This window comes from Glossina fuscipes, unplaced genomic scaffold (assembly GCF_014805625.2).
Source record: "Glossina fuscipes isolate IAEA_lab_2018 unplaced genomic scaffold, Yale_Gfus_2 0, whole genome shotgun sequence".
Classification (NCBI taxonomy): Eukaryota; Metazoa; Arthropoda; class Insecta; order Diptera; family Glossinidae; genus Glossina; species Glossina fuscipes.
The window spans coordinates 32,298,146-32,308,334 of record NW_023998414.1 but is presented as its reverse complement, the minus strand read 5'-3'; the positions used below and the strand labels follow the sequence as shown (position 1 = coordinate 32,308,334).

At 32.5% G+C, this 10,189-nt stretch overlaps 2 protein-coding genes across 2 annotated transcripts in view; one reads left to right on the top strand and one right to left on the bottom strand.

The window, feature by feature from the left end:
• Nucleotides 1–10,189, bottom strand: part of LOC119637557 (NPC intracellular cholesterol transporter 1 homolog 1b) — a 24,085-nt gene that overhangs the window by 6,421 nt on the left and 7,475 nt on the right. The window lies entirely within an intron of this gene.
• Nucleotides 6,449–10,189, top strand: part of LOC119637612 (AMP deaminase 2) — a 20,189-nt gene continuing 16,448 nt past the window's right edge. Inside the window, exon 1 of the mRNA XM_038033799.1 lies at nucleotides 6,449–6,833. Within this exon, the coding sequence (XP_037889727.1) occupies nucleotides 6,737–6,833 (97 nt within the window). The 5' untranslated portion in view covers nucleotides 6,449–6,736. The remainder of the gene's footprint in view (nucleotides 6,834–10,189) is intronic.

The window sequence follows — 10,189 nt, the reverse complement described above, 5'->3', positions numbered from 1 at the left end:
TGATGATGATGATGATGATGATGATGATGATGATGATGATGATGATGTATGAGAGGCGCTCTTGACGAAGTGTGTGCAATAATCATTTCTTTCAATAATTTCGATATCAAAGTTGTACATTGTCGAGGACTTCTTACTTTAGATATATATATATATTATTTTTGATAAGCTCACCCACCATTGGAACTATTACTAATGTACTCATTATACATTAATGGACAGCGATGTTGGAAAATTGCTGCGGCATTCGTATCGTTTAAAATTAAAGCTGTACCATTATACGATTTATTTAGCCAATGAGCACCTTGCTGATGACTATGTCCATACCAAATACAATTGCCTTTCGATGCAACCAAAGATTGACTTATTATTATGATTAAAGAAATGAATATTTTTGTGAAGACAGAGCAGTGAGAATACTTGAAAATTCTTAAATGTATTACACGGGATTGCTTTAAAACATTTTTAGACTCCATCGATGCTAACAACTATTCTTAATATGAATGAAACGAGTTTTATGTTTGTTCAACAAGAACTAAAATTAATAAAAACTAAAATTTGTGCAATTTGCTTAAGTTTTACTAAATTTATTGCTTTAAAGAAAACTTTTCGGCTATTCAATCAATACTTGAGAATGTGATTAGATATCTTAATCGAAATTTTTGATCATTTCTGTGAACACCTGTGCAGTAAACGTTCTTTATTTTCTTATATTCACAATAATCTTAAAAACAAGAAAACACTTAATTGATAGAAAAGATAAAAGGGAGAAAGAGAAACATATACATGTATATATATATTAATGTATATATATATATATCGAAAGTCGTCAGATCCCAAAAGTAAATAAGAAGAACAATGTGTGTTAAGATACACTCATCATATATTCGAAAGTCGCCAAATCTCATAAGAAGAACAACGTGTCGATAATGTTTTCCAAAATTTGACAAAGATCAGCAAGACATTCCTGTCGAAGTAAACATTGATTTTAACGACGAGTTTTTGAATTGAGTTTTGAAGAGGCTGGTTACGAAGAGAAGCTTCATACTTGACCATAAATTTGGGAACGAAATCTACACACTTACGAAGAGATTGATAACAGCAGGCAATGAAAAGTGGCTTATGGCAAATAATCTGTGAATAAGGTGGCAAAGCTGGGATTAATGCCACGTACAGTAACGTCTCGTATTTGGTCGAATTGAAAGGGAACCACGCATAATGAGCTGCATCAACGTAACCGAATGTTTAACTTCACCTCCCACTGTCACAGCTAGTGTGATTAAAGCACCCAAAGCAAAATTGATCATTTCCCATCAACCTAATCTCAAATGTTGACAAAAGTTGACGAGTTCGGCGAAGAAATTTTCATGGTTCTCCGAAGGATACTCTTAGTGATATAAAGCCGACTTCGAAAAATTCTATAGAAAGCACTTTGCTCATTTTCTGCCTCAGACACCACAGAATTTCTTTGCTGATGACATAGCGATTTTACCAGAAAAATGATGAGGAGTTAATCAAAATGGCGTATATTTAATGGCTTAATAAAGTCCACTTAATATATATAAAAGAAAATATTTGGATTTTCATGAAAAAATGCTGTGAAACTTTGCCGTAAGCAAATACTTTCACATATGTCTTCACTTATTTTATGAAACGTGTTAGCTATGTGACCCAATCGCTCTCATATGTATAAGAGATTTCTATAAGCTTTTGTAGAACGTATTCTTAAATACTGTTTGTGTGTTTATCTTTGATAGATTTTTTTTTTTTTTACTTACTTGATGCTATCGGTTTTGCAACGAAGTTGAGGAGCCGATATACGCAAGCATACGAGATTATCAGAGGCCAAGACAAATGACAAGATCTCCCAACTTTTGATGTTTCTGTTATACGGCAGTAGCTCTGCTCCACAGTACAAATTTAATTGTTAGCCCTTTCATTTTCATTGCTTGTATGAGGAAAAAAAGTCTATTATTAATAATAAGCAAAGGATTTAAGAGTAAATATACCTTCTTTTCGTCTTGTCGTTTATTTCATATCGAAGAATTAATTCTTCATTAATTGTTTCCTTAAATTTCACTGAAAATACTTTATGTAGGATTAGGAGGGAATTTTTTATATTAAAAAAAAAATTACATTAGAGAAATGATTGTAACTTAAGTAATTTGAAATGTTTTTATACCCATGATCGAAGGTTGAGGAATATCAAACAGTTAAAAACGCCCAGAAGGAAGCTTCAGAGATCCCACAAAGTATACATATATTCTTAGTCAACATCAAATATTGAGGCAATTTAAGCATGTACATCTGTCCGCCTGTCTATCTGTCCGTCTGTCTATCTGTCCGTCTGTCCGTCCGTCCGTCCGTCCGTCCGTCTGTGCAATGTTTGCTGTAAACATTTTTCTGGCCGCAAAAATGAAGCTATCGATTTCAAATTTGCTAGAAACCTTGGAAGTTCATGCGCACAGGTTCATATGGAAAACGGACAAAATCGATTGAAGGATATGTCGGTAGTGCCGCGTAAACTGAGAACACTTTTGTTTTTCAAAGGGAATAAAAAATTGTTTTTTTTTTGCTCATTACTCATAAACTGCAGCGGATAAATCTACAAAAAATTTGAACGTATATTCTGTGGGCGATGTATCAGTATCTGTAACGACCACCACCACTCAATATTATAGTGTACCGAAATTTGATTTTTTTTTTTCAATACCTTTATAACGCCGGCAGGCAGATTTCAAAAACCCCTTAAAGCATATATACTCTTGGCCAGCGTCACCTTCGGAATGCACCTAAGCATTTCCGTCTGTTTGTCTGATTAGTCGCCCGCCAATCCAACTTTGTAGTATCTGTAGTTAAGACAGCGCCTAGAAATTTGCAAAAGAATTTGAAAATCACCTAAAGCGATCAAAGGACACGCCTATAACGCACCCATCCGTACGTAACAAAAACCATGAATACCTTAGCTTTCCCTGCTTTTTGCCTGTTATTCATAGAGTAGAACACATACACCATATAAAAATTCCACTTTTATTCTGAAAATAGAAAAAAATCAACCGCGTTTATCCAGTGTTATGGTGTATGAAAATTGAGTTCTTGTTTATTTTTTAAGTCTTTTTTTAGGATAACAATGATAGGTGTTGGGATGCGATTCGGTAACGATCGAATATAATTTTCTTAATTTGAATAATATGAAATTCGTGGACCGAAAGCAGCCCTATTTAGATTATACTAATCGGAAAATTGATAAACAGTTCAACTTTCGTAAGTTAGGATTAAGGAGAAAGTTTTCATTTTCTAAGCCTATATTCATTTGTGTTCAATGTATATATATTATAATTATTTTTGAGTACATTACTATATGTAAATTAAAAAAGTGATGAGGCATAACACTGGAATATATTTTAGGGAAGCTGGTATGTAATAAAAATTGTTAACTTACTTTGTATAATAACTCATTTTATAGTATGGAAAATTGCAAATATATGTCATTTAAAATTAATAAATATATATATATATAATAAATAATAAGTAAATTAAATAAAGATAATCGGACGAAGAATTACAAAAAAAAAAATATATATATATATATATATATATTCGCTTTACAAAGGTTTCATACAGAGTTAGGTTGTATCGAGACACCATTAGCAGATTTTTTTCCCACACAATTAACGAGAATGTAAGCAATTAAATGTCTGTTAATTAACAGCGCTACTACTATTGTTAATAATGTCTAGCAATATCAAGAATGCCTGAGATTCTATTAATTCTAATTTTGAAACATTTCTTCGAGCCTCTGCGTATCCAGGTCTCTTTGCTGATAGAAACATTGATAACAGAAACTGATGCACAAATTTCGCATCGACTCCACTTTGGCGCCTCTTGTTATTAGTTCTCTTTAATACGTCATTCACTCGCACAACAACAATTTGTAATAATGTAAAACGTATACATCCTATACATCCTAGATTCATGTGATTATAAACACACATGCGTGTATGTAATTTGTTATATTGCGTGCACGAATAAATTCGTTCCGCTGAAATTGATTGCTTCATAAAACATACCTGATGGGTTCAATTTTTCCGAATTTTCAATTGTAGCTAATTTAGGTATTGATGTTTGAACGATGTAAGTTTCATTTGTTTACAAGCTGCCGTTTAGTGCATAATAAAGATTGAAGAGATGGATGAGAGAGAGAGAGAGAGAGAGAGAGAGAGAACTGCATCGAAAAAATTGCAACTGAGCTTACGAAAATGTTAAAGTTAGTTTAGGGCGAAAACGAGATAACTTACGAAATCGCTAAAAAAAGGTTTGCCTTGAAAATGATAAAATTCGCATAAGTACGTCCGCGGCAAGCAAAAGCAATAAAAGAAATAATTTGACAGCTTAGGCTGAGAACATTTACCGCACGCCGCACATTCTCCAGGCCTAGCTCCTTCCGATTACTCCTTATTCAAATTGATGCAATCATATTTAACAGGCCAACGATTCCCAGAATTCAAAGATGGCCCAAAATGGGTTAATAGCCTTGTCGCTTTCAAAGCGGCAAGTTTCCACAACACCAACATCCATAAGCCACCCGATGAACAATAAAAGGCCATAGATAAAGATGATACAGAATTTGATCAAAAAAAAAAAACAGAATGAATTTATTTGTGAATGATCACAAGGGCATCATATCAAGAAACTTTAAGGATTTTTAAGGACAAAGCAAGCATACATGTTTCCTTTATTATTATTACTTTTTTTTATTTAACATAGTAGAAGAATTATTTTGTTCACATTTTTGCATATATATAAAAATGAAAAATTTTAAAAAATAAGCATTTCCAAGTTGGATAAAGTAATTCATGAAAGATTCATACATTTATATAAACACTACATATTACGTATACCGTGTATATTGCCTTATAAAGTCAGTTATGGTTTAAGAAAAAAAAAAAAAAAAAAAAAAAGCTGGGTTTAATTGCTTAAGCCAGCCAATCGTATCCAGGAGGAATTTTATAAAAAATTGCTGGTGTCGTGTCTGAGAAATCGACCGACTTCAAAAATAGAATCTTAGGAAGAAAGTGATTCCAGTTTGAGGATGAAATAAAACGAGACACTTTGACCACGATTGACTTGAGACTTTAAGGAAATATTCTTCCCATGACGTATTACACTTATTACTTTAGATAAAAGCATTAAATGTCAGTTGAAATTTTGAGTATCCTTCAATATGGGGGCTTTTCTATCTATCACGAAAATGAATAAATGATTGTATTAGGCGAACTGATGTAGAATATGTAAGTGTCGGCCTTGCCCAACTATAATACAACTATCAGTTGTAGTTTTTCATATAGGGGCTTCTCAAAATAAGATGTAGAAGAAATCGAAAATATTGTCCAATCCGAGCCATTTTTAATAGTGTTCGTGTACGAAACTTCATCAAAATATCTCAAAAATTGCAAACAGGCGATCGAATATAAAAATACAAGACAGACATGAAGGGACAAATAGACGAATATGCAGGCAAGTGTAAATCGATTCAGAAAGTGATTCTGTACAAAGTGTCAGTCTAGCTTAAGTTGTCTTGGATGTTGTATATATCCTCACAAAGTTAATATGCCGTATAGCATAGATGATGTAGGGTATAAAAACTCGCAATTGCTGTTCTCGCTTAGTTGAATTTCAATCAATAAAATATTGAACAATGTACATACACTCGCTCGTCTTCCAAGACAAACACGGCTTTATCATTTCGCATTGTTGTACGCATAACGTTGTAGAACGTCTGCAATGGCAAAGATGCTTTTATTCAACTAAGTTAACTTAACGAGAAGTTAAGAAGAGGCATTAGTAAATTCTATTTTTTGCGTAGAACATTTATTGTTTGTTTATTAAAATCCTTGAAATGCAAGAGTAACGATTGTGGAGTAGTACACGATGACGAAATGAAAGAAATTATTATTAGAATCTTCTTGGATTGCTGTTCTCTGCCGTATTCAAAATAAGCGTATGGATGATGCTAAGTCGATCCATACGCCAAACGTTACCAAACGAGTATGACTTCTTTGACCCTCGCTATATTTCAATCATTATGCTAACGAAGAGATTATGTAACGCTATTCAATGTTAGCAATGTTGTATCCATTTCATTAATGAAAATATTTAATGAAATTCGTCACATCTAAAAAGTGTAACATCTGGTAACACCTTCTTTAGTTCTCTGTATTTTCTCATATATATTCCCTCTCTATCTCTCTCTCTATCTATCTCTCGCTCTACATTTCTCCTTTATATTAATAATTTTGTAAGCATATGAAAATTTAGTGTTTTATTAACACTTGACGGTTGAACAAAGTGAGCGCATATTTAGTTAGTGTTTTCCATTAGCCGATTTATTAATATTTCTTTTACTTATTGAAATTATTACTGGCACAAAAAAAAAACATTTTCGCATTTTATTTATATGTACAAAAAAATTTTTTTTAAGTGATTGATAATACATGCACACCTATATACAAATATATTAGACGAACTAACGGGTGATAATTTACATATTGGTTTCGATTCCATTTGGTTGAGTGATAGCAGGAGAGTGAAAAGGAGGGAGAGTAAGAGAGTGACAGAGCGAAAAAGCGAAAGCAAATAGGGAGACAATCAGAAATATCGGTCATTTGAGAAATTTCCATACATCATCTTTTTAGTGTTTTTTTTTGTTTGTCTAATAGACCTTGGAATAAGAAAAATGCAAAGTTATGCTGACGTACGCTTCCGATGTTTTGGTTTCGACAGTGATATGGATATGGAAAGTGTACGGCCAACTATAGTCAAATCAAAATCGGGTAAGTCTGCCTTCTTTAACTATATATAAGATATATGAACGTAACAAGACTAATATAGAAAATAACAAATGCATTTTTGAAATAATTTCTTTTTTCTTGAAAGAAACAGGTTTAAGTTATGTATCTAGGTAGGTGGACTTATGCGCATTGCATCCCATAAATTTACGAATTTTATGCGCATTATGGCTACCATTTATAATTTTTCGTTGTTTTTTTCGATATGTTCTGAAACTTTGTTTCATTAATAGCTAAACGGTAAAGGTGTTCTTCTATATATTCTATTTTTTTTTTTTTTTTTTTATTTTTTTTTTGTAATAAGATGCATGTTTATAATGCTGAGCACAAAGTACATTGTATCCCGTACAAATGAATGCGAATATAAATGAATATATGTATGTATGTATGTATGTATGATACATGCAAGTTTTTTTATTTTGTTTTGTTTTGTTTTTTTTTTTTTCCTGTTTGTTAAAAACCTACACGTAAACACATTGTCTGCATGTGGGTCAATAATTTGTTGGGGTTGGGTACATTCCTTACTTTTCATTATGTTCGCTCGTAGGCGTGAATGTCTTATATCTATCTCTCTATCTACAAATGGATATAATCTATCCATGTCAATTACATATTTATATATAATACCAATTATTCCTAGAACTAAGTAATAAAAAAACATTTTTCTTGCAAAAAATTTCGTCTTCATTTATTAATATGGTTTCATTCAAGCGCTTCTCTAAACACTTTGATGCCCTTTGTGTTATAGGAAGTATTATGCCCGAGCGGACGGCAGAAGGACTTAAGATAAACCTATATCTATTATTATACCGATCGGATCATTTACGGAATCAATTTAAGCATGTCTGTCCTGTCTGATGTCTAGCCATTTATTTATCTAGCCTTTAATTTCTAGGCCTAGAGTACCACTGTAACGCCTGATTTCGATACATTCGTCATATGGAGTAAAAATTACAATTTTCACAATTTTGTGAAATATAAAAAATTTGGGTTAGGTGGGTTGATGCCTTCAGCCCCCTCCCTTATCACGCTTCTTACGAAAAATAAGTCTTCATATAGGATTTTTAATATTCTGCAGCAAGATGAACTGATCCATAATAGTAGTAGTTAGATATAAAAATCAATTTTATCAAATTTGGATCAAGTACATGTATTTTTTGTACCCCGTCACGTAGAAGGATTCTCGTGAAAAGTACGCCTTCATATGAGAAAAAGATCTATTCTTCAAAATTCGTAATAGGAATGCGATAGGAAAAGTTTAATTTTGACTACTTTATGACGAAAGTAGGTGAAGGCACTTTGACGGGAAAATTAATTTTGGTTAATTTGAACCAAGGCGCTCCACGTATTTGGCTTTCGTTGAAGGCTTATTAAATTATAAGATATAATTTTAGGCATTTCATCATGAAAGTATATGAAGTGGTGTAGGGTATCTCAAAGTTGACCTTGCCCGAGTATAATATTTGTACTTACCTATAAGAAGATTTATTAAGTCCCTGAAGGTACGATTCTTTGGACCATCCTTTTCAAATTTACAAACAATTAACTGCCGCTAGGGACCAGACATCGAGAGTACGGTGGATGAGAGCATAGCAGTTTAAACTTGATTTCATGCAATTGTGCTACTCATTTGAAAAACTGGTTTCTTCTGCCTAAATTTTTATGCGGAATGGTGACTACATTACTTTCCGTCTGTAGGACCACGTTTAAAATAATCAAAGCATCGATGAATTGTCGTTGTTGATGGAGAGAAGTTGTCATAACACGAAGTTTTCACGACAATGCTGAGTTTGAATGATATGTATATATAAGGTCGTTGTGCACTGTATATTTATAGTACGCATATCCGCACTAGAAAAGTACGCTTTATCGGTATGTTCAGTTTCCTGTCTTTTGGTATTTTCTGGCCGGAATATCTTATAAAAATTATCTGACCGCACTTTACATGAACGACTACGTTCGATGAACTTATTTTTCTGGTTTTAAGGTCAACTATTAAATTTTACATATGATCTTCTATGCGCCTCTGTTAGTGATGTACCTTACGTTTTATTGTATCAGCAATTATTTGGTACTTTCTTCTCTGCATATATTTTATAAATAAAAGTTAGAATTAAACGTTAACCATATTAATATATTCCGATTTAGTTACTATTCTGTTTGCAATTGTTGTACAATTAAAGGCTAGCGGATCTGTTTACTTATTTTTATATATATATATATATATATATATATATATATATTTTATTTTTTTTTTGTTGAAAGAAAGCTGAAGTGTTCTTCCTTAGACATGTAAATGCCTTCAATAAATATATAATGTCTTTATAAAATGGTATCAAAATTTGTAATTGAAGTGCTTTTATGTTGTTGGATGATGGATGTATATTTAATGATAAGTAAAATTAATGTAAAAATATCATATACATGAAAAGAATTGTGCAGTAGTTAGTTTATTTAATGTGATAACGCAAAAGATAAGAGGGAAGTATTATATTGTAAGAAACGAGTATTATTATTTATGAAGATTTATATGTCTGCATGAAAGAAAGAGGAAAAGAAAAATGAGGATAATACATAGCAATTGATAATTGTCTTTTCACGCCTTCACCTTCAACGAATACATTTTTGATTTGTACTGCTTGATCAAACCACACCGATCTAAATGCTGATCCTTGTCACAATGCTTCCGAAAAGTGTTTACATCACGTTATAATTTTTTTCTTGGGCCTATTTGTACGTGGATCACAACATTTTTTACTAAAATTGAATGATCCTCTTAAGTATAAAGATTTCAAATAGTTTTTTGTCCTCGTCCTTCGCTGTCAGCGAATCAAACCTGATTGATCTTTGCAAATTAAGTAAGGTTGTATGTGTCTATTTTTAATTTTACTTTACTTTAATTTTTTAGTCAATGTGTTTCTTCAGCAAATGATAGTTAAACGAATGTGTTGCGATCGATTATAATCGCTTATTACGAACGTATGCAGAGTGTAGAGGATTAACGTGATGCTATTCGATTCGGAGATAACTTCGCACATGGTGCCTCGGTCGCGAACTGGCGAGAGGAATAATTCAAGCTACCCTAATAGGGTCAAATATTATTGGAGACAGATTAACCAAAATGGTATCTAGCTCAGCTGCTAAGCCTAGATTGTCCCAAAGGTTGAGGTTTGGTCATCGAAAGATTGTAAAAGAAAGATGTAGGAATAAAGGGCTTAAAGCGGTGTATATCACATTCATTTGTATTTTAGCGGCCAAAAACAGTAGGGTGATGTAAATTGCTACATTGCTCAAGTAATGTCTTATATTATAGTGGATGAGTCCAATGTTACCTATTCTTG